The following is a 23188-nucleotide window of genomic DNA, read 5'->3' on the forward strand; positions in this document are numbered from 1 at the left end:
GCGGACTCTCAACCACTACGCCACCAGGGAAGCCCCAAAGTCATCTTAATCATCCATGAAATTACAATTGTTCCATGACCTTTGTTTTATTTTTTTTAAACATCTTTATTGGAGTATAATTGCTTTACAATGGTGTGTTAGTTTCTGCTTTACAACAAAGAGAATCAGCTATGCATATACATATGTCCCCATATCTCCTCCCTCTTGCGTCTCCCTCCCTCCCACCCTCCCTATCCCACCCCTGTAGGTGGTCACAAAGCACCGAGCTGATCTCCCTGTGCTCTGCGGCTGCTTCCCACTAGCTATCTATTTTACATTTGGTAGCATATATATGTCCATGCCTCTCTCTCACTTCGTCCCAGCTTACCCCTCCCACTCCCCGTGTCCTCAAGTCCATTCTCTAGTAGGTCTGTGTCTTTAATCCCATCTTGCCCCTATGTTCTTCATGACCTTTTTTTTTTAAGATTCCATATATATGTGTTAGCATATGGTATTTGTTTTTCTCTTTCTGACTTACTTCACTCTGTACGACAGACTCTAGGTCCATCCACCTCACTAGAAATAACTCAATTTCGTTTCTTTTCATGGCTGAGTAATATTCCATTGTATATATGTGCCACATCTTCTTTATCCATTCATCTGTCGATGGACACTTAGGTTGCTTCCATGTCCTGGCTATTGTAAATAGAGCTGCAATGAACATTTTGGCACATGACTCTTTTTGAATTATGGTTTTCCATGACCTTTAAAAAGTTTAGTCACAACATCAAAAACTCTCACACTGCCAGTTTTAAAGGTCTGGAGAAACGAAAGTATAGTAAGATGAGTATTTGTTGAGTACACTGTAATTTAAAACATTAGAACACTGAGACAACAATTGGTTGGGTTTCTTTTTCCCCCCTTTGTAAAACACTTATCCAAAGCACTGTGGTTGGGACAGTGTCTCCTTCTTTCTCTTTGTACAACTTATGAGATAAAGCAAACATCTTTTCGTGCCATAGTGAATTGTCACGTTCTCTTCTAAGTCCGGGTCAACTTCCAACATTTCATTCTTTGAGCTTTCAATGTCATTAGATATCCAAGAGACCCTTTAATGTGATGGGTTTTGCTGGTGTCCCTTCCTCTGGGACATCCACATCCTTTTTGTCACAACCACTTTCCTCATTTATGTTGATCAGTTCCCCTCACTAAGTTCCTCTGGCCACATAGCTAGTCTTGCAAATGGCAGCGGGGTCAAGCTCCCCATGGTCTGCTGGTTTTTCTCTAACTCCATTTATGTGTTACTCAAAAGTTTACTTCCAGTGTTATCACTCTTCATTTCACGGCTGTGCTTTCACCTCTGTTGGCCAATTCCCTCTTTCAACGATCCATTTTTGTAAAGTGTCACACAGGATTTTTCCACTGTGAGAGAAAGCAGTGACACAACTCACACCTTGCTGTCTGTGTGTGAACTCAATAATGGATGCTCAGTGACCCAACAGACTCTGAAAGAAGGGATGTGATTGGTCATTGGTTGTGAGGTGCATCTGTTATTTATGAAGTGATTGGTGGAGTGAAGAGCTAGCAACAAGATTTGTACTTTAGGCCACTACTCACGATTAATATACCATGGTACTGAAATCTGAACCATGGTGCTGAGGGACTGGTGCCATTGACGGAATCATGCAAAGTGAGACATGCCCGTATTCTTACATCTTCATTCTCTAGAACTAAGGCAGGGAGAGGTTAAGTAACTCATCAAATGTTACAAAGAGCTGGGATTTGAACCCAGGCTCCAGAACCTGAGCAATTTATCACCTTGATCGTTACGCTACATTTCCTGTATTCCCCTTGGGGGAATGTTTCCTAAAATCGAACCTCACTCTATGCTGCTATGTGGGAACTAGAGGCCTCAGTCCCTGATAGGACCCCCTTGTTCAGGCAGTGACCCCACCTTAGGGCCCAACCCCTCTCCCCCTGCCCCATCCAGGTACCTGGGAGACCGGGATGCCACTATGTCAATCCTGGATATATCCATGATGACGGGCTTCTCTCCTGATATTGATGACCTCAAACTGGTATGAAGGTCTTGGGCTCGGGGGCTGGGATCCGTGGGAAGCAGCCCAGGGTCTGGAAGAAGCTGGAGGGAGGGAAGGGGATGGCAGGAGGGATTTTCACAAGCCCCACCCTTCCCCAGCTGAGCACTGGTGTCGACAGATACATCTCTAAGTATGAGCTGAACAAAGACTCCACAAAGAACACCCTCATCATCTATCTGGACAAGGTAAGGCTTCCATTGGGATCTTGACCCCTACCTGGCTGGCCTTTCCTTCTCCATCGGCCTTGTCTCCAGGTCAGGCCAGCCCCAGCCTAGGGGAGACAGGGTCTGGGATGCTGGTGTGGGAGGAAAAGGCATATAAAACAAGGTCAACCCAACTTCTAGAAACATCTCACCTTTTTAAAAAAAATTTATTTATCTTATTTATTTATTTTTGACTGCATTGGGTCTTCATCGCTGCGCGTGGGCGGCGAGCGGGGGCTACTCTTCGTTTTGGTGCGCTGGCTTCTCATGGCAGTGGCTTCTCTCATCGCAGAGCACGGGCTCTAGGCTCATGGGCTTCAATAGTTGTGGCGCACGGGCTCAGTAGTTGTGGCTCACGGGCTCTAGAACGCAGGCTCAGCGGTTGTGGCACACAGGCTCAGCTGCTCAGCGGCATGTGAGATCTTCCCAGATCAGGGATCAAACCCGTGTCCTCTGCATTGGCAGGCGGATTCCTAACCACTGCGCCACTAGGGAAGCCTGCATCTCACCTTCTGACCACTCATGTTCCAACTTCATTTTTCACTTGCTCCCTCCAGCCTCTTCTCATCAGAGTCTTAAACAACCATTGAAAAAAACCACCTTGGTTTAAAAAAAAACAGTGCTCGGTGCAGAAAAAGGACTTCCCTTGCTCCCACCCCCAAGCATTTCTCTCTTCTCTTATTTTCTCTCCCTCTAGCCTTCTCTTGCTGTCTTTATCTTGAACATGATTCCTTCTCTTTCCTGCTTATTTCTTGCCCTTCTCATATCCTCATATCTTCCCTGCTAATGCCCTGTACCCTCACGCCACGTTAGTCAGCATAAGCAACACTAGCTACTATAATAAAACCCCTGAGAATATGGGGGTCTCAACACTAGAGACCTGTATGTCTCACTCGTGTAAAGTCCAGCTGGTTTGGGGGGTAGGGAAGGGGACTTCTGCTCCATGTGGTCCCTCAGGGATCCGCGTACCTTCCATCTTGTGGTTCTGTAACCCCGAGGCTTTGGGACTCCTCTGCTGGATCCATCCTTTCTAGGAGAAAACGGGGTTGTGCATGAGAGGGGTTTTTTTCTTTTCATGTATTTTAATTTTTGTACCTTAAAATTTTTATATAATTTCAACCTTACAGACAAATTTCAGAGCACGATAAAGAAGTTCCATATAACCTTTACCCAAATTCACTAATTGTTAGCATTTTCCTCCAAATATACATGATGCCTATGTATATGTACATATATATGTATATCTGTTTCCTTCCTTCATCTCTCCCTTCTTCCCTTTCTTTTTTCTTTCTTCCTTTCTCTTTAGTTTTTGCAACTTTATTGAGATTTAATTGACATATAACATTGTGTAGGTTTAAGATGTACAATGTAATGATTTGATATGTGTATATATTGGGAAATAATTACCACTGTAGGGTTAGTTACATCCTTCCCCTCACATAGTGTGTGTGTGTGTGTGTGTGTGTGTGTGTGTGTGTTAAGAACTTTTAAGATCTAATCTTTGAGCAACTTTCAAATGTCTATTGCAGTCTTGTTAACCATGGAATGTTTTTAAGGGTATAGATAGCAATCCTTGGCCAGAACTCAATCACATGGCTGCGTGGAACTGAAAACATGCAGAGAAGTGTAATCTAGCCATGAGCCGTGGAGAAAAAAAAATGGATTTGACGAACTGCTCATTAATCTTTTGGCAAAGATTCCTGCTCCCTCCCATCTTCCCCACCCATATCCCTCCTTGATCCCTCAGTTTCTCCACCACTGCTCCAACCTCCAGACCCCATGCTGGACTTCCTCCCATGTCACCCCCTTGACCAACCTCCTCCTTCTTTCCAGGTCTCACACAGCCTCGAGGACTGTCTATCCTTCAAAGTTCACCAGTACTTTAATGTGGGGCTTATACAGCCTGGGGCAGTCAAGGTGTACTCTTATTACAACCTGGGTGAGCCGCTGTCCTAGGGCCTGGGGTCCCGGGGATCTGGGAGTTAGGAGTCTGGGGGTGCCAGGGATCGAGGAGTTAGGAGTCTGGGGGGGGTCCTGGGAATCCAGGAGCTAGGAGTCTGGGGGTCCCAAGGATCTAGGAGCTAGGAGTGTGGGGGGGTCCTTGGAATCCAGGAGTTAGGGGTCTGGTGGTCCTGGGGATATGGGAGTTAGGGGTCTGAGGGTCCCAGGGTTGGGCACCTGGCCTCAGCAGGTCTGATGGACTGGAGTTGGGAAACTGAGCCCCCCCAGCTGTGGTCTCTGGGGTGGAGGCCCTAGCCCTCCCCATCTCCTCTGCCCACAGATGAAGTTTGCACCCGGTTCTACCACCCGGAGAAGGAGGATGGGATGCTGGACAAACTCTGCCACAAAGATACATGCCGCTGTGCTGAGGGTGGGTGCACAGGCGCCAGGAGGGGTGGCCACGCCCACTGGACCCCTGATTCCATGGGGTGGGGGCGGTGACCCAGAAGGGCTGGGCATACCCGTGAGTGGTAGGCCCTGAACGAGAAGCGGGACTTAGACCGTGTCCACCGCCCACCGACCCACCCACCCCACAGAGAACTGCTTCATACACCCCACGGAGGACAAGGTCACCCTGGAGGTCCGGCTGGACAGGGCCTGCGAGCCGGGCGTGGACTATGGTGAGTCTGGCGGGGGAGTGGGGGGCGGGGCGAGGGGGAGCGGCGTGCGCATGCGTGGATGTGTGTGACGGCGCGTGTGGTCATGGCTACGTGTGGCTGTGGTTGTGCGTGTGATGTGCTGTGAGGGGCTCTGATCGCACGGGGAACCGTGGTCATGAGTGGGATGGTATGTGGGCGTGTGTGAGAGAGGTGTTTGTCAGTGGACAGGAGCAGCTGTCGTCGTGCCTGTGACTGTCGTCGTGGACGGCTGTGATTGTGTGCATGGCTGTGAGTGTGGCTGGGTGTGTTACTGCGGTGGGGGGCGGGCAGGGGGCTTGAGCCTACCTGGCTGGGGTCCTGCCCATATCGGCCTGGGAGGAGCCGGGTGACGGCGCCCCCCACACAATCCTGCCCGAGGACCCACGCTGTCTTCTTTCCCCCGCCCACAGTGTACAAGACCAGACTTCTCAGGAAGGAGCTGTCGGATGACTTTGACGATTACATCATGGTCATCGAGCAGATCATCAAATCAGGTTAGCCCTGCGTCTGCTTTCTGCCTCCCGGCCCCACCCCGTGTCCGTCCCTCCCCCCAGCTCAGCTTCCCTCTCCCTCCCCTTCAGGCTCCGATGAGGTGCGAGTTCAACAGGAGCGTAGGTTCATCAGCCACATCAAGTGCAGAGAAGCCCTCAGACTGAAGGAGGGGGCCCTCTACCTCGTGTGGGGCGTCTCCTCTGACCTGTGGGGAGAGAAACCCAAGTGAGTGCCCGCCCTGCGCCTGCGCGTGCCCGCCTCCTCCCGCCCTTCCCCTCCCCCTCCCGACCTGTCTCTCTCCCCGCCAGCATCAGCTACATCATCGGGAAGGACACGTGGGTGGAGCTGTGGCCTGAGGCGGAGGAATGCCAAGACGAGGAGAACCAGAGGCGGTGCCAGGACCTGGCCAACTTCACCGAAAACATGGTTGTCTTTGGCTGCCCCAACTGATTCCACCATCACGCTCCACCCAATAAAGCTCCGGTTCTATCTCACAAGTCTCCCAGAGTCTGGAGCTCTTTGAGAGGGGGAGAGAGGCAGCTGGGATCCCCCGCTGCCTCACTTGCAGCCCGGCTCCATCCTACAGGAAATTCTTGAAGTTCACCTGCAAGTTCGCAGGCTTCCTCACCTACAGCGCATGTGCCTGCCTCACCTGCACCTAGCTGGAAGTGCACCTGCGTCTTCCCCTGAATCTCAGCTGCACCTCAGCTCCATCCGTGCCTGAATTTTTATCTGCACCCTCACCAGCAGCTCACTGCCCCTTCACCTGAGTTCCCACCACCTTCCTTACCTGCCTCTTTATTGCGTCCTCACCTGAACTCTTACCAGGGTCTCATCTGAATCTTTACCTGCTCTCTCACCTGCACACTCGCCTGTATTTTCTGCATCCTCACCTGCTTCCCCCACCTACATCTTTATCTGTAAACTTACCTGTATCTTTACAAACATTCTTACCTATACTCTCACCTGTCTTTCCACTTGCATCTTCACCTGTATTTTCTCTGCATCTTCATCAGGGTGAGGACCTGCATCTTTACCTACGCTCTGCTCTGGAGCTCTTCCTGGATTCTTACCAGCATCCTTATCTACATCCTCACCTGCGTATTCACCTGCCTTCTCACTTGCGCCTTCCCCTGCGTCTTTACCTGTGTCTTCACCACCATCAGAACTCTCCAGTCCCCCTCTGCCTTCTCACCTTCATGCTCACCTGCATCCTTACCTGCCATCCTCACCTGTTGCCATCTCCATCCCATCTGCTCGCCTATGCAGCTTACTTTCACTCCATTTCCCGCCTCACGCATCCCATTTGCATCCTCTAGACTCACCCCACCCTTCAGGTCACCACTTTGTAGATGGGCCTGAACCGACTGGTAGGATTGCGTGAGGCGGCTTGGCCTGGAGGGGGCGGTAAAGGTCAGGCAGGGTGATGTTTCCAGCTGGAGCCCTGAGGGACCGAGCCAGAGATGTGACTCGGATCTCAACGGTTGAAGGACTGCAGGAGCTGTGGTCACAGCCTCACCAGAAACACAGGATGGGGCAGCAGCCACAGTTGAGCGAGGCCAATGGCTGCCAAGGGGCCCCAAGTGCCTCTTCTAACTCCACCTGTGGTCCCTTGAGGACCGTTGAGAGTGAAATCCAGGCTCCAACTCGGTAAGGTCATCACAGGAAAACCCCCCCTGAACCTGGAAGGCATGCCTGCATAGCTCCCTTCTCCATATACCCCACCTCCCAACTTCAGGAATGTTGGGGAAATTGACTCACAGCCTAACCCCACTCCCTCCAGCCTCCAGTTGCCGGACACCCCCGTCAAGGGGAGACACACAGATCCTCATTACTCACTAGGTGTCACAGCTGACATCTGCCAGGCCCCCCTGCCCTCCTTTAGGTGCAATTTTTTTGTTTCTTTTCTTGCTCTTGTTTCTTTCATGTGTGGGATGGGTTTTTTTTGTTGTTTTTTACTTTTTTTTTTAAGCATCTATGTTTCTAGGCTGTGAACAGCACAGACAGGACCTTACATTCTAAAGATAGCACGGAGTTGATTTCAGACAGTGAGGGTATCCAGAAAAGGAAAGGAGATCAGGGTGACCTGGGAAGCCTGCCTGCCAACCAGGTAAGTCATTCAGATTGAAGGATGGTTCCGTTTATGTGTCAATTGTGTTAGGCTATGGTGACCAGTTGTTTGGTCAAGTACCAGGCTAAATGTTTCTCACAAGGTTTTGTTTCTTTTCTTTTTTTTTTTTTTTGCGGTACGTGGGTCTCTCACTATCGCGGCCTCTCCCGGTTGCGGGGCACAGGCTCCGGACGCGCAGGCGCAGCGGCCATGGCTCACGGGCCCAGCCGCTCCGCGGCACGTGGGATCTTCCCGGACCGGGGCACGAACCCGCGTCCCCTGCATCGGCAGGCGGACTCTCAACCACTGCGCCACCAGGGAAGCCCTCTCACAAGGTTTTGTGGGGGGTTTTTTGAAATTTTTTTACTTTTTATTGAAAACTGCACTGCACGCTAAGTGTCCACCTTTACAATAAACAAATACAGTAACGGTAACACACTAAAACAAAACATATTTCTGATTGCCATTATTTTTCTGTTTGGGACAGTTTTGAAGGTTTTTTTGGTCACGAAACAGGAATGTCAGGACTTCCCTGCTGGCGCAGTGGTTAAGAATCCACCTGCCAAAGCAGGGGACACGGTTTCGAGCCCCAGTCCAGGAAGATCCCACATGCCGTGCGGAGCAACTAAGCCCGTGCGCCACAACTACTGAGCCTGCACTCTAGAGCCCGCGAGCCACAACTACTGAAGCCCACGCACTTAGAGCCCGTGCTCTGCAACAAGAGAAGCCACCGCAATGAGAAGCCCGTGCACTGCAACAGAAGAAGCCACCGCAGTGAGAAGCCTGCGCACTGCAACAGAGTAGACCCTGCTCGCTGCAACTTAGAGAAAGCCCACGCGCAGCAAGGAAGACCCAGCACAGCCAAAAATAAGTTAAATAAATAAATTTATTTTTTTTAAAAACTTGAAAAAAATAAAAAAACAGGAATGTCCCTATCCAAAGGCTCAAAATAGGCCATCTTTTTTTTTTTTTTTTTTAAATATGGAACGCTTCACGAATTTGCGTGTCATCCTTGCGCAGGGGCCATGCTAATCTTCTCTGTATCGTTCCAATTTTAGTATATGTGCTGCCGAAGCGAGCACAATAGGCCATCTTTTAACCAAAAAGGCAGTGATTCATAAAAGGCTATGAATGCAACATGTAACTAGCTGATAGAAATCTAATATGATTTGTTAAAATCAGTCACATCTAATAACACACCTGAAGTATTCTTATATAAAATATCTCATGAAGAAAAGAAGACTTTATCAATGTCTAAAAAAGTGCGTTTGTTCATAGACAATCTGACAAGTTATCATAAAATGTTTCCTGAGACATAATGCAACATTCTTCTTCTTGAACACTTTCAGTTCAAGACTTTCCACTCAATAAAATAGCTGAGGATATGAAACTGAGAAAATATATTTGAGTACAAACAGCTTGTGAAACTTAACACTTTTTTTTTTTTTTTTTGCATCATCAGAAGGTATTACTGAACTCACAACCAACTTGCCCGCTCTGTATGCAGTTCAGATGGGTGAAGCTTCTCTGTACAGAAGCCTGTACTGTCTTCGATCCTATGCTCGTGGTTGTCTAACACAAACTGTTTTCTCCCCATTTTGTAGTAATTTAACCTTCCTATTAGCTAAAAAGTTAGCCAGCCCCCGTGGACTGAAGGAACTAGAGTCAGGGTGGTGATGCAGTACGTGGGCCTCTCACTGTCGTGGCCTCTCCCGTTGCGGAGCACAGGCTCCGGACGCGCAGGCTCAGCGGCCATGGCTCACGGGCCCAGCCGCTCCGCGGCACGTGGGATCCTCCCGGACCAGGGCACGAACCCGCGTCCCCTGCATCGGCAGGCGGACTCTCAACCACTGCGCCACCAGGGAAGCCCTCCTCTCACTATTTTTTATTTTGATGTTTGGAACTCTTTTTGTTGTTGGGTTTTGGTTTGGGGGTTTGTTTTATTTTTAAACTTTTTTTTTTTTTTTGGTTTACGTTGGGTCTTTGTTGCTGAGCGTAGACTTTCTCTAGTTGCCGCGAGAGGGGGCTACTCTTTGTTGCGGTGCGCGGGCTGCTCAATGTGGTGGCTTCTCTTTGTTGAGGCTCTAGGCAAAGGGACCTCAGTAGCTGTGGTGCACGGGCTTAGTTGCCCCGCGGGCATGTGGAATCTTCCTGGGCGGGCGGGCGGGGGGGTTGGGGGGAACCCCATGTCCCCTGCATTGGCAGCAAGATTCTTAACCCCTGAGCCACCAGGGAAGCCTGGTTTTTGTTTTTTTTATTATTTTTTAAAATTTTGTGTTTGTTTGCTTGTTTGTTTTTAATTGAAGTATAGTTGATTTACAATGTTAAGGTGTTTGGGACTCTTGATGCAGCATTCTAGAGCAAGGGGTTCAGGACCTGCTGTGCCCAAGGGATGGATAAAGGAAAAAGATCTATTTTTTTTTTTTTTTTTTTAAGAAATTGGCAATGTAATTTTTTCAAGTATTTATTTATTTGGCTGTGCTGGGTCTTAGTTTCGACATGTGGGATCGAGTTCCCCGACCAGGGATCGAACCTGGGCCCCCTGCCTTGAGAGTGCGGAATCTTAACCGCTAGACCAGCAGGGAAGTCCCAAGATCGATTTACTCTTTGGGATTGGATACACAGATGAAAAGCTTAACACACAATAACAGAAGTTGGTCGTTACTAAATCACGTCCAGTCTTTTTCCGTGCTTCTGTAAGCAGATGACATCGTCTTCAGTTTGCCCCTGTCGCTAGCTCTTTTGTGGTTTTAACACCGTCCGTGATGCAAATGTCCAGAATCAGTGAAAAAGACTGTCAAATTCCTTTTCTCTTAGTTCGTCTATTTTTCACTGTCTCTTGGTGCCGGGTGTATCCAAATGATGACCTTTTGTCACTCTCTGCCATTGTTTGTTGGGGTGTTCTGGGTTGTCCCCGTGTTTCTGTGGGCTCGTTGGGAGAGGAAGCTTGGGAAGGGTGTGCCACCGTGGGGAGGTTGTGGGTCACCAGGATGCCCCGGGGGGTGATGCCTTCCATGGCTGCAGGAAGTCTCCCCGGAGCCACACCCATGATACCTGGTGGGCATCTGTAGGTGGCACCGTTGAACTCTGGATGAATTGCTCGCTGACCTATTATGGACCAGGGTGCTGTTTTGACCAAGAATCCCTAGTTCACACCGTTTCTTAAGCTCTCTGGCCATGCCACATGTGACTGCCTGGCTGGTCTCTGCTCACTATACCGGGGCCGTGTGAGGTGTGCAAATGAGATGTGGGGCATCTTTCAAGGGGCCCTGAGCGAAGCTGAAAGGCTCCGATCGGTGCACCTGGAGGGCCGCCCCTCGTATCCTGCCTTCCTTGAGGGCTTAGGCTAAGACTTTCTCATCCACCAGTCCTCCGCGGGTGGCATTCACTAGGAATGCCCCTTGTCTCATCTGCTTTATAGTAAAATCAGTGATGAAGTGGTGGTTATATCCGTTGGGACTACAGTGCAAGGAGATGCAGTCTCTCTGATACAGTAAGTCCTGTAGGGTGTAGATCCTCTGCACACCCAGGGACGGCTCGATCCCATCCTGCAAGTAGGGGTCATGATATGAGATTCATATCATGAATACGATGTCGAATCCAAACCATCTGCCCCGTCTGACAGAGGCGCGTGGGGCCCAGCATCTCCCCACGGATGCAGGCTGCCCCTGAGGCAACCTCCCGGATCAGCTCGACGCTCTGTACCCACGGGCTTTCCGCAGTGCCTGGTACAGCCACGGGCGCCCCCGGGACAGACTGAGGATGTGGCAGATGGTGGAGCCGTCTGTCCCTTCCGCTGCGGCCATGGGATGTTAGCACAAGGCGATCCCGAGCTCGCCCGCAGCCTTGCCGTCCACGTGGTCGAAGCCGCTGCCTATCCGTACCATCACCCTCGGGGCCCTGAACTTCTCCAGGTCCTCCCCGGTGAGGGTGATGGTGTGGTACACCGTGGCACAGACAGCCTCGTTTAAAACCTTCTCGTGGGGGCTTCCCTGGTGGCGCAGTGGTTGGGAATCCGCCTGCCAATGCAGGGGACACGGGTTCGTGCCCCGGTCCGGGAAGATCCCACATGCCGCGGAGCGGCTGGGCCCGTGAGCCATGGCCGCTGAGCCTGCGCGTCCGGAGCCTGTGCTTCGCAACGGGAGAGGCCACAACAGTGAGAGGCCTGCATATCACAAAAAACAAAAACAAAAACAAAAACCTTCTCGTGGATCTCCTGAGTGGACTGCGCGTCACAGAAGGCCACGGTGGCCAGGTCCTTCAGGATGGGCATCTCCACCGTGCAGTCTCGGCCATGGAGCAGCGCCCCGGGGAGGTAGGGGTGGGGCGTGCAAGGGGCCCATTCATGATCTAGGGGAGGATACCTTCACAGATTCTGTCCAACCGCTGTCGCTTGACTTTGTGCTTATCCACAAGGGCCATTCTTTTTTTTTTTTTTTTTGTCTCGGGGCGCGCACAATTCCGGATCTTAGTTCCCGACCAGGGAGCGAACCTGTGCCTCCTGCAGTGGAAGTGTGGAGTCCTAACCACCGGACCGTACAAGGGCCATTATTGATCGAACTTTGCACCTCTCTCATTCAAAAGCCCAAGTGGTCCTCTAAGAACTTCGGGACCCTCTCAGGAGTCTGCGGGCATTATGCCACTAAGCCCCCAATATAAATTTGTCCACAAACTCTATAGTTCATGTCATGGGCTGTCCGTCTTTTTTTTTTTTTTTTTTTTAATTATTTTATTTATTTATTTTTTGGCTGTGTTGGGTCTTCATTGCTTCGTGCAGGCTTTCTCTAGCTGCAGCAAGCGGGGGCTACTCTTCATTGCGGTGTGCAGGCTTCTCACTGCGGTAGCTTCTTGTGGAGCACCGGCTCTAGACACGCGGGCTCAGTAGTTGTGGCGTGTGGGCTCAATAGTTGTGGTGCCTGGGCTTAGTTGCTCTGTGGCATGTAGGATCTTCCCAGACCAGGGCTCAAACCCGTGTCCCCTGCATTGGCAGAAGGATTCTTAACCACTGCACCACCAGGGAAGCCCCCGTCCTTTTAAGAGATTCCAACTTCATTGATTTAAAACCATTTCAGGTGATGAAACCCAAAGCAGGAAGATTCCGCTTCTCCTGGAGTTTCTTCTCAGGGGGAAGGAGACGCCAGCTTTCCTTATTTATGAGCAGGAGGGGCTCTGGGGTGATTGGGACTTCCAGCAGCTAACTCTTCTCCGTAGGTTTTTCTTTTTTTTTTTTTTTTTTCCCCGGTACGCGGGCCTCTCACTGTTGTGGCCTCTCCCGTTGCGGAGCACAGGCTCCGGACGCGCAGGCGCAGCGGCCATGGCTCACGGGCCCAGCTGCTCCGCGGCACGTGGGATCTTCCCGGACCGGGGCACGAACCCGCGTCCCCTGAATCGGCAGGCGGACTCTCAACCACTGCACCACCAGGGAAGCCCCCTCCGTAGGTATTTTAAAAGATGTGATTCACACCTATGGCCAGTTGACTTTAAAAGCAGATGACCCATGGGACTTCTCCAGCAGTCCAGCAGTGGAGACCCTGTGCTTCCACTACAGGGGCATGGGTTTGATGCCTGGCTGGGGAACTAAGATCCCACATGCAGTGCGGTATGGCCAAATAAATAAATAAATTAAATTAAATTAAAGAAGATTACCCTTGATCATGTGGGTGGGTGTCTTCCAATCAGTTGAAGGACTGAGGAGAAAAAGTGGGTTTCCTGAGGAGGAAAGAATTCCGGCCGGCAGTGTGCAGATTCTGCCTGAGATTCTTGCCTTCAGACTCGAGACCGCAACATCACCTCTTCACTGACTCTCCAGCCTGCTGGCTTGTCCTACGGATTTCGGATTTACCAAGCTACAAAATCACATGAACCAATTCCTCACAATCAATCAATCAATCTCTCTCTTGATTGACAGAGAGATGATAGATATTAGATATAGAGACACATTATTGGTTCTATTTATCTGACTAACCCTGCCTAATATGGGTGGTCAGGGAAGGCTTCTGTGAGGAGGGGGTTCTTGAGTCAGGACATAGATAACAAGGGGTAGCCAGTCATGGGGGATCTGGAAAAGACTGCTCCATACAGAGGGAACAGCAAGTACAAAAGGCCCCAGATGCCCGGCTGCAAGGGCTTCTAGATAATGAAGACCACTCAGTGTCTATTCTCTTTTTAAAAATTATTTTATTGAAGCATAGTTGGCTCACAATTTTTCTTTTGCCCCACCACTTGGCTTGCGGAATCTTAGTTCCCTGACCGGGGATTGAACCCGTGCCCTCGGCAGTGAAAGCACCGAGTCCTAACCACTGGGCTGCCAGGGAATTCCTCTTAATGCCTATGCTTACCTCAGGGAACAGCCCTTCTTCTCTAAAGGGCCGTATAGTAAATATTTTAACCTTTCAGGACCGAGAGATAAAATCGAGGCTATTTTAAAGGTACTTATAAAAAGAGAGGAAGCTTCCAGCCTGCCATATGCCCCGTTTGCTTGGGATGGGGCGCCCAGGGTGGAGGACGTGATTTGTGCTCTGCTACTGGAAACATTCTCTGGATGAAGAATGATGGGCCCAAGGCTTGGAGATCCAGGTGGGTAGAGAGGGTGTGGGATGACCACTGAGGCCAGCTCCTCTCTGCTCCGGTGACAAGCAGATCCCAGCCAACCTCTCTCTCCCCAATCCCAGCTGTCTCTTCGGGATTAGCTGGCCACAGCTGAGACAACGTGCCGAGTCACCAACCCCCAGAATGAGATTCATCCACTCAACACCCAGCAGTTGATGGCAGAGGACATGCCAACGTGCAAGTGGCCGCCAGTGTGACCAGCTACAAAGTGTGGACAGGGGTGAGCGTTGGCTGCTGGCCAAGGAGGCTGGCACTGGATGCGAAACGGGGAAGAGGGGCCAGAGGAGGGTGTCCCATCTGGGACCCTACCACTCACTAAAGTGTCAGCCCCCAAGAGCAGCTCCTGTGGCTGTACAGAAACATGAGCCTGGCCTGATTCAGCCCATGAGCCATAATTTGCTAACCCCCATAAGCTCAATAGAAGGTCATTGGAAGATTTTAAACATGCAAGAGGTGAGACCTGACTTATGTGTTTAAAAGCTAATGGCAGCAGTTCCAATCCTACGTATACACCCAAAAGAATAGAGAGCTGGAACCCAGACAAATACATACACACACATGCTTGTAGCAGCACTTTTCAAAATAACCAAAAGGTGGGGGCTTCCCTGGTGGCGCAGTGGTTGAGAATCCGCCTGCCGATGCAGGGGACGCGGGTTCGTGCCCGGTCCGGGAAGATCCCACGTGCCGCGGAGCGGCTGGGCCCGTGAGCCATGGCCGCTGGGCCTGCGCGTCCGGAGCCTGTGCTCCGCAACGGGAGAGGCCACAGCAGTGAGAGGCCCGCGTACCGCAAAAAAAAAAAAAAATAACCAAAAGGTGGAATAACTTAAATGTCCGTTAAAGGGGCAACGGATGAGCAAAATGTGGTTCATCGTACACTGGAATATTACTCAGCCTTAAACAGGAGTGAAGCACTGACACTCGCTACAATGTGGATGAACCTTGAAAACATTATCCTCAGTGAAAGAAGCCAGACACAAAAGACCACGTAGTGTATATTTCCATGTTTTTGAAATGTCAAACACAGGTAAATCCATAGAGCAGGAAAGCAGACTAGTGGTTGCCAGGGTCTGTGGGTGGGAGAGTTGGGGAGTGACTGCTTAATGATTATAAGGTTTACTTTTTTTTTTTTTTTTTTTTTTTTTTTTTTTTTTTTTTTTTTGCGGTATGCGGGCCTCTCACTGTTGTGGCCTCTCCCGCTGCGGAGCACAGGCTCCGGACGCACAGGCCCAGCGGCCATGGCTCACGGGCTCAGTCGCTCCGCGGCACGTGGGATCCTCCCGGACCAGGGCACGAACCCGCGTCCCCTGCATCGGCAGGCGGACTCTCAACCACGGCGCCACCAGGGAAGCCCCTAAGGTTTACTTTTGAAATGCTTTGGAAGTAGGTAGTGTTGCACAACATTGTAAATGTACTGAATGACACTGAGTTGCTTGCTTTAAAATGGTTTGTTTCATGTGGTGTGAATTTACCTCAATCAAATAAGTAAACGAGGCCACACCAGCTTCAAGGTAGAGAATGAATTATAAGGTGGCAAGAGGTAAAGTAGTACATCCATTTGGGAAGCTACTGCAAGAGTCCAAGCAAGAAATGATGCCAGCAGTTCCGATCCTGGGTGTACACCCCAAACAATTGAGTGTCTTAGTCCATCTGGGCTGCTACAACAAGATACCCTAGACTGAGTGACTTAAACAACAGATTTTTACTTCTCACAGTTCTAGAGGATGGAAGTCTGAGATCAGGGTGCCTAAGTGGTTGAGTTCCATGGAAATGGAAACAGGTGGCCGCATTTGAGATCTGGTTTAGAGGTTGAACCAACAGGGTCTGCTGAGGGTAGGATGTCGTGACAGGATGGAAGGAGGGGTCCAGGACGACTCCCAGGCCTTGAGTTTAGTTAGTTGAGTAGACAGTGGTTCTACCCTCTGACCGTGAATTTCAATTAAAATTTGCACGCACGCACACACGTGTGCATGCAGACATACAAGCACACAGCTGCACATACATGCATGAACACGTGTGCATGCACACAGTCACACACGCGCATATACACACCCACACACGTGCACACACACACACCACTCGTATTTTCCACTGCTCTTATCACCATCTCTAACACTAAATAGTATTTTCTTATTGGGCTTTCTTAGTTTTTCTCAGCCTGCTAGAATAGGAGCTCCATAAGACCAAGGACTTTTGTCTCTCTTGTTCGTGGCTGCGCCCCCAAACCTAGAACAGTGCCTGGCACCCAGGAGGTGCTCAGTAAGTATTTGGCAACCATGTGAATGACACGGCCAGAAGGGAAAACTGGGGCCTTCCCTCTCCCATCCCGACCTGAGTCACATCTTCAGATGCTTCTAGAAGGTGTGAGAGACTCTGAGTGAGAGTGAGATGGGGCCGGGCCAGGGGTGGGGGGACAGGAAGAAGAGGAGGATGAGTGGGGAAGGGGGAGGGGCCGAGCCCAGGCTCTAAAGGCAGCCCGGGACTCACGGGCGCCTGTCGGCAGCGTGAAAAGCCCAGGAGCGTTGGGCAATCGTGGTTTCCTCCCAGCCCGCAGGACCCAGCCGTGCCAGCCCAGCCCCAGGCGTCTTGGGCCCTCGTCTGCTCAGGCATGGAGGAGACAGCGGGGAGGCCCTCGGTGTTCGTGGTGGATGGACAGACGGACATCCCTTTCACAAGGCTGGGGCACAGCCACAGGAGACAGCCCTGCAGTGCAGCCCGGCTGGGCCTGGGCCTCCTGCTGCTACTGCTGGCGACCGGAGTGGCCGTCCAGGGCTGGTTCCTGCTGCAGCTGCACTGGCGCCTGGAGGTGATGGCCGCCCCGCTGCAGGTAAGTGGTGCTGGGGTGGGGGTGGGGGGGCTCGAAGCCAGTGTCACTGAGCATCTGTGTGTGTGTGTGTGTGTGTGTGTGTGTGTGTGTGTGTGTGTGTGTGCAGAATGGAGGACAGACTAGGAGCAGCCCAAGGCAAGTTAATTCACCTCTCGGAACCTCAGTTTCCTCATCTGTAAAATGGGCGTGACAATACGCACCTTCCTAGGGAATAAAATATGATATTGTGTGTGTGGTGCCCAGCTGGCCCACAGCAAGCATTCAGCCAATGGGAACTGACATTTTTAAAAATTGAGATATAATTGACACAGAACATTGTGTAAGTTTAAGTGTACAACATATTAATTTGTTACATAAATATTGCAATAGGGTTGCCATTGTAGCGTTAGCTAATGCCTCTCTGGTATCACATAATGATCATTGCTTCTAGCGGTAGGAACTAACAAAATCTAATCCTTGGGCTTCCCTGGTGGCTCAGTGGTTGAGAATCCGCCTGCCAATTCAGGAGACACGGGTTCGTGCCCTGGTCCAGGAAGATCCCACATGCCGCGGAGCAACTAAGCCTGTGAGCCATGGCCGCTAGGCCTGCGCGTCCGGAGCCTGTGCTCCGCAACGGGAGAGGCCACAACAGTGAGAGGCCCGCATACCGCAAAAAAAAAAAAAAAAAAAAAAAAAATCTAATCCTTTAGGAAGTTTAACGTTTATAACACAGTTGTGTCGTCTGTAACCCCTGGAACCGACATTCTGACATGGCTAGTTATTATTATTTTTAAAAATATTTTTCTGACTCTTCCGTTTAGCCACTCTTTTTTTTTTTTTAGCCTCTTTTATTTTTAATTTTTTTGGCCGTGCCGCGCGGCATGCGGGATCTGAGTTCCAAGACCAGGGATCGAACCCTCACCCCCCGCGTTGGAAGCGCAGAGTCTTAACCACCGGACCGCCGGGGAAGTCCCTGACATGCCTAGTTATCATCAGCCGTAACCCGATCACCATTTTGGGGACTGTCGCTAATCCACTTGGTCCGAGTCTGTGAGAATCTCTCTCTGCGTCCACTCCCCATTGGCCTTGGACGTGTCCGTCGGTCTGTCGCCACACCTGTGGGTCTGTGTGTCCCAAGCCACGCCCACATTCCAGGTCCTTTGTCCTCATGGCGGGACCTGTGCTGCTGTCCTGCACCCATGTACCCTCACGGCCGTGTGCTCACCTGTCTACAGCCCACGTGTTGACGTCATGTGTCTTTGTTTCTGCGTCTCCATGTGCCCGGGCCCACGTGGCTCTGTAAACCACGCAATCCACGTACCTGCATCCACGGGTACCTTGTCAGTGCGTCACACAAGTGTCCAGGGCTGTGCCCATGTGTCCATATCCACATGTTAGCATTTATGTCCAAGTGTCCAGCCATCCAGGTGGCCGTGTGTCTTCGACAGCACTTATTTAATAAACCCTTATAGAGCACCTGCTCTCTGCCAGGCACTGTGATATGCTTTTCACATGAGAATTCACTGAATCCGAAGCAGGCACTTTTCACGTGTCCATTTACAGAGGGGGAAACGGAGGGACTGGATGGTTGAGAGCCTGCTGGGGGGCGGGCTGTGAGGTGGGGTGTGCACGTGGCCTTGGATACGTCTGAGGGTGGTCTGCATGTGTCTCTCAGCCACGAGGCTGAGTGATGCCAGGGTGTGGGCCCCGCAGATCCTCACCATGGGCTGCTCTGCACTTTTAGGACAGAGGTGCAGGATCCTGGGATCAGCTGGTGCAAGGTGAGTCAAGGTCCTGGTCCCAGGGGAGGGGATGGAATGGTTCCCACGCTGCCCCCACCCCTTCAGCCCATTGCTCAATGTGCTTTGCACAACCGGCCTAAGCCCCACAGATGCCCGTGCCCCAAGCTGGAGAAGCAGAAGTTTGGGTCATTCCGGAAAGGGTGGGGTTGACACCAGGAGGCGGACTGGATGACCCCTCTGGAGGCCGGCCCTTACCCCTCTGACTTCTGACCCTCTCTCCCCAGATCGGAGGCCCCAGCGGGCCAACCCGGCAGCACACCTCACAGGTGAGGGGGCCCCCAAGTCCTGGCAGCGGGTAGGGATTCAGCGTGTCCTGGGGAGACCAGACAGACACCCCAACATGGCAGCATGTTCCTTCATTCATTAATTATTCACAGAGTGGCCTAGAGCACAGGCACTGCCTAGGTCTGTGAATTTCTAATTTTATTTACTGAATAAACCCTCGTACCAGCGCTTACTCTGTGGCACGCACCCTGACGTTCTCTCCACCTATTAATTCATTAAATCCTTGGCCGGTACTATTCAGAGCTCCATTTTGCAGAGAGGGAGGCGGAAGCACTCAGAGGTTATAAGCCTGCGGGGCCAGGATGTGTTCTGCTACTTACAACTTTTGACCGTTAGGGCAAATCAATCGCTCTGTGCGTCAGTTTCTCCACCTGCAAGAAGGGGATGAAACGAGTTAAGATGTATGATAAGCACGTTATTTTGCCACCTCCTGGGCCTCCATTTCCCCACCTGTAAAGTGAGGATAATGTGAGTTCATATATCTAAAGCTCTGGAAGAGCCTAGCACAGAGGGGGTGGCGCTCAGAGAGGGGTGGCGACCGGCCTGGGGTCACACAGCAAGCGTGGGACCTGTGCCTACCAGCTCCCCCTCTGTCTCCCTCCACAGGGGCCAACTCCAGCTTAACAGGCAGTGGAGGCCCGCTCCTGTGGGAGACGAAACTGGGCCTGGCCTTCTTGAGGGGCCTCACCTACCGGGACGGTGCCCTGGTCATCGCCCAGGCCGGCTACTATTACATCTACTCCAAGGTGCAGCTGGGCGGTGTAGGCTGCCCCCAGGGGCTGACCGGGGGCCTCCCCATCACCCATGGCCTCTACAAGCGCACGGCCCGCTACCCCGAGGAGCTGGAGCTGCTGGTCAGCCGGCGGTCGCCCTGCGGGCGAGCAAGCAGCCCCCAGGTCTGGTGGGACAGCAGCTTCCTGGGCGGAGTGGTCCACCTGGACGCCGAGGAGGAGGTGGTGGTGCGCGTGCCTGATGAGAGCCTGGTCCGGGTCCGCGACGGCACGCGGTCCTACTTCGGGGCGTTCATGGTGTGAAGGAAGGAGCCAGGGGAGACTGAACGGAGTCCGACAGACAGAGGCCTCAGAGGGTGCCTCGGGAGACAGCAAAACCAACGAGCAGAGATTTTGGAGTGTGCCCTGGAGAACCCCCGAACTCAACGGGTGGAGAGCGAAGTGGGGACCACGGGGACCAAGAACCCAGTTATCCCGCAGGTGAGAGACCCAGCAGGCACCTCTGAGGAACCAGAGGAGACTGCAGGCCCTGCCATGAGCAACACTGAAGACACAGACCTGGACACTTGGGGGTCTGTTAGCCCCCAAGCAGGGGTAAAGCTGATCTACCTGATATTCAGGAAAAAGGGGTGAGGGGTGGGTATTTATACTTTTGATTCAGAACTAAGCGGGACTTGGGGGTCCAGGGAGCTGGCTGAGAACAGGAAGCATCTTAATCACACTCTCCTCTCCACTCTCACAAGTGTGGGCGGAGTGGGGGAGGGCAGACGTATCGTCAGGACTCACCCACCCGTGGAGAGCCCAGCCCAGCACCCCCCCCCCCCGCCCCACCATGGTCTCAGTCACCTACCCAAGTCCCACCTGCGGGCTTGTGGCCACACCACAGCCTGGCCATGAAGTTACGCTCAGAGACGCAGGCATAGGGATGTGATGGTAGATATGTTTGACAACCAGGTTTTTCTGGGAGGGTAGAGGATTTGTAGCGTCTGTCGATTTCCATGGTGTAAATATTCCCACTGTGGCTGGTCTCCGTCTCCCATAATATCTCAACCCGTTGGCTGTATCCCAGCACTGCTAAGAGCTCACATTCCGTCAGGACAGCAAAACTGTTTCAGCACCCAAGCCAGAGCCTGGCACAGAGGCACTTGGAAAGTGTTTGCAGAAAGAAACACAAAGAAAGAGAGAGTGAGAGAAGGAAGGGGTGGAGGGAGGGAGGAAGGAAGAAAGACAGAAAGGAAGCAAGAAAGGGAGAAAAGAAAGAAGCTACCGTCACAGCTACAGCCACACAGAGAATCACAGCCCCCCAAGTTCAGTCGCTCCTTCACAACCACAGACACATACACACAAAGCATCAGATTCTCCTACAACCCCACACAAGTCATAGCATCACAAGCCCCCAATCACAAACGCTGCATTGCAACCACATAGGGCACAGTCACACACAAGTCATCATCAGAGCCTCCTTCACCCACACAGGCCAGTCACACCACGTGTGACACACAGGATACAAGGCTTCTCACATCAGACTTCCACATGCTATCTCACAGTCACACCCATCACACACACAGCATCACAATGGCAAACACACAAATACCCACACAGCGTCAAGTTCCTCCTAGCCCAGACGTATACATCCTGAGGCGAGGACCAGACTTAGTCTGTAGCCCTGGTCCCCTTGACCACTGGTCTTGGAAATAAATGGTGAACTTTGCACCTGGATCTGTCTAGTTCTTAGGGGAAGGATGGCTCATGAGGGCACAGGGATAGATGGAATGACCCACATAGGTCACTTTTACAGCTGAGAAATAGGAACCCAGCTGGCTCAACCCCATGCAGGAAGCTTAGCAGGGAAACCAGAGACCTGATGCCCAGGGCTGCCTTAGCCTCAAATCCACAATTCCTGAGAAAGTAGAGGCTACACACTTCCAAGTACCCTTACTGCAGACATCCAGCACAGATTGGCGGTCTACCCAGCCAATCGGAAGCTTGGAGTAACTGGGGGCATGAAAGAGTGTGGGGCGGGGCAGATAATGATATGCGTACCAATCAAATGGTTTATGTAAATGAGCATGGACCCAGGAAGTAAGACTTCCCTGGATCCCAGGATGAAGACTCAGACCCCGGAGGTGAATGAATCATTCTTGTTATTGTTGACGTTGTTGCCTGGTGCAGGGGTGAAGGGGGCTTTGTGATCAGATGGTCCCGGGTTCCAAGCCTACTCTACCACTTCCTGGCACTGTGAACTGGAGCAAATCCCATCGCTTCTCAGTACCTCTTAGGTAACAAGAGTCCTTACCTCCTGGGTTTATTGTAAAGATTAAATCCGCTGAGGAAAGACCCATTTGGTATGGTGCCTGGTACACAGTGAGAGATCCATAAGTGTGTGAGTGCCGTAAGTGATTTACAAGTATTAAGGAGAGCATTTGTCAGGCACGTCCCCTATGCCAGGCATCTCGTGCAAGCCACACCTTTATCTAGATCTCTGGGCAGGAGCTATTGTTGCCCCCATGTTCCAGATGTAGAGGCTGAGTCAGGGATGAGTCCCCTACTTTGCCTTTACCAAAGGCACTCAGCTCTGTGCCTCTCTGCCTGTGTTGGGCTGGTGGGAGATGAGACAGCCCCAGATGCCCAGACCCCACCCATGCTGGAGTTTCCTTTACTCTTATCATGGTCTTTCTGTTTCTGTGGCTTTAATGAGGAGGCCAAGGTGTGGGGAACTTATCAAAGCCACCAGCAGCCACCAGCATCTGCCTGAGGGTGGAACCTCTAAGTTTAGCCTCCGGAGATCATTCCTGGGAGGGGCCTTGATTTCAGATAAAGTGCAGGAGCAGGAAGGTCCTAGCTCAAGCCAGTGACCTACTTTACAACTTCTTAGAAGTCTATCTACTTGATTTCCGCTTTCACCTCGGGTGTCTTTTCAGATTTCACCCTCCCGCCCCACCAACTCTCTCAAGACCCAAAGTCCGCTATCCTCAGCCTCCTCCCCAGCCCAGGGGCAGGAAACTCTCCTGCTTCTGTCCATCTCTTGCCAGGATCCAGAGGTAATAGAAGGCAAAATACTGGTGATTAAATTGTTCCTTAATTTCCTATGATGACATGATGCCTTTCCCTGCTACATATCACTGCATACAAACACAGAGATGCATCATCTCAGAGAAACAGAATGGGTCTTACACCAGAGCCAGACCACCTGGGTTTAAATCTCTGCTCTGCCATTTCCCAGCTGGGCGATCTCGGGATCCATGCTCGGCCTCTTTAGTCCTTAGCAGATATTTTTTGGTGAGCATAACTGTAATCACGTGCACATTTAAATTTCAGGTTCTTTTCAGTTATTACGTAAGGTGACCTTACGTCCATAGACCACGTCTAGTCATTGAGTGTGTTTTTCAAATGGGAATTCATAGCCAGTGTTTAAACATTACAAAACTTTACACGT

The 23188-nt window shown here is 51.4% G+C and overlaps 2 protein-coding genes, 1 long non-coding RNA gene, 1 other non-coding gene and 1 pseudogene across 4 annotated transcripts in view; 2 read left to right on the plus strand and 3 right to left on the minus strand.

Moving 5' to 3' along the window:
- C3 (complement C3) overlaps positions 1-5909 on the plus strand; it is a 35392-nt gene extending 29483 nt beyond the window's left edge. The window contains exons 34-41 of the mRNA XM_059062669.2: positions 1970-2057; positions 2177-2263; positions 4115-4220; positions 4563-4652; positions 4819-4902; positions 5331-5414; positions 5502-5637; positions 5721-5909. Coding sequence (XP_058918652.1) covers positions 1970-2057; positions 2177-2263; positions 4115-4220; positions 4563-4652; positions 4819-4902; positions 5331-5414; positions 5502-5637; positions 5721-5862 — 817 coding nt within the window. The 3' untranslated portion in view covers positions 5863-5909. The remainder of the gene's footprint in view (positions 1-1969; positions 2058-2176; positions 2264-4114; positions 4221-4562; positions 4653-4818; positions 4903-5330; positions 5415-5501; positions 5638-5720) is intronic.
- Positions 462-5630, minus strand: LOC136794109 (uncharacterized). The gene is made up of 5 exons (XR_010840459.1): positions 5227-5630; positions 3251-3307; positions 2295-2373; positions 1974-2119; positions 462-1401 (listed from the first exon to the last, which is right to left on the minus strand). It is a non-coding gene; the product is annotated as an uncharacterized lncRNA (long non-coding RNA).
- Positions 5910-8497: 2588 nt separating the features above from the next.
- On the minus strand, positions 8498-8604 carry LOC131756545 (U6 spliceosomal RNA). Its single transcript, XR_009335703.1, has one exon. It is a non-coding gene; the product is annotated as a U6 spliceosomal RNA (small nuclear RNA).
- Positions 8605-10319: 1715 nt separating this feature from the next.
- On the minus strand, positions 10320-11944 carry LOC131755850 (C-terminal-binding protein 2-like; annotated as a pseudogene).
- A 4681-nt stretch (positions 11945-16625) lies between these two features.
- TNFSF14 (TNF superfamily member 14) lies at positions 16626-21463 on the plus strand. Its single transcript, XM_059063295.2, has 4 exons — positions 16626-16955; positions 18679-18715; positions 18961-19002; positions 19628-21463. The coding sequence occupies exons 1-4, from the start codon at positions 16737-16739 to the stop codon at positions 20053-20055; spliced, it is 726 nt and encodes a 241-aa protein (XP_058919278.1). The 5' UTR covers positions 16626-16736; the 3' UTR covers positions 20056-21463.
- The last annotated feature ends 1725 nt before the right edge of the window (positions 21464-23188 follow it).

The sequence above is a fragment of the Kogia breviceps genome, chromosome 4 (assembly GCF_026419965.1).
Source record: "Kogia breviceps isolate mKogBre1 chromosome 4, mKogBre1 haplotype 1, whole genome shotgun sequence".
Lineage (NCBI taxonomy): Eukaryota > Metazoa > Chordata > Mammalia > Artiodactyla > Physeteridae > Kogia > Kogia breviceps.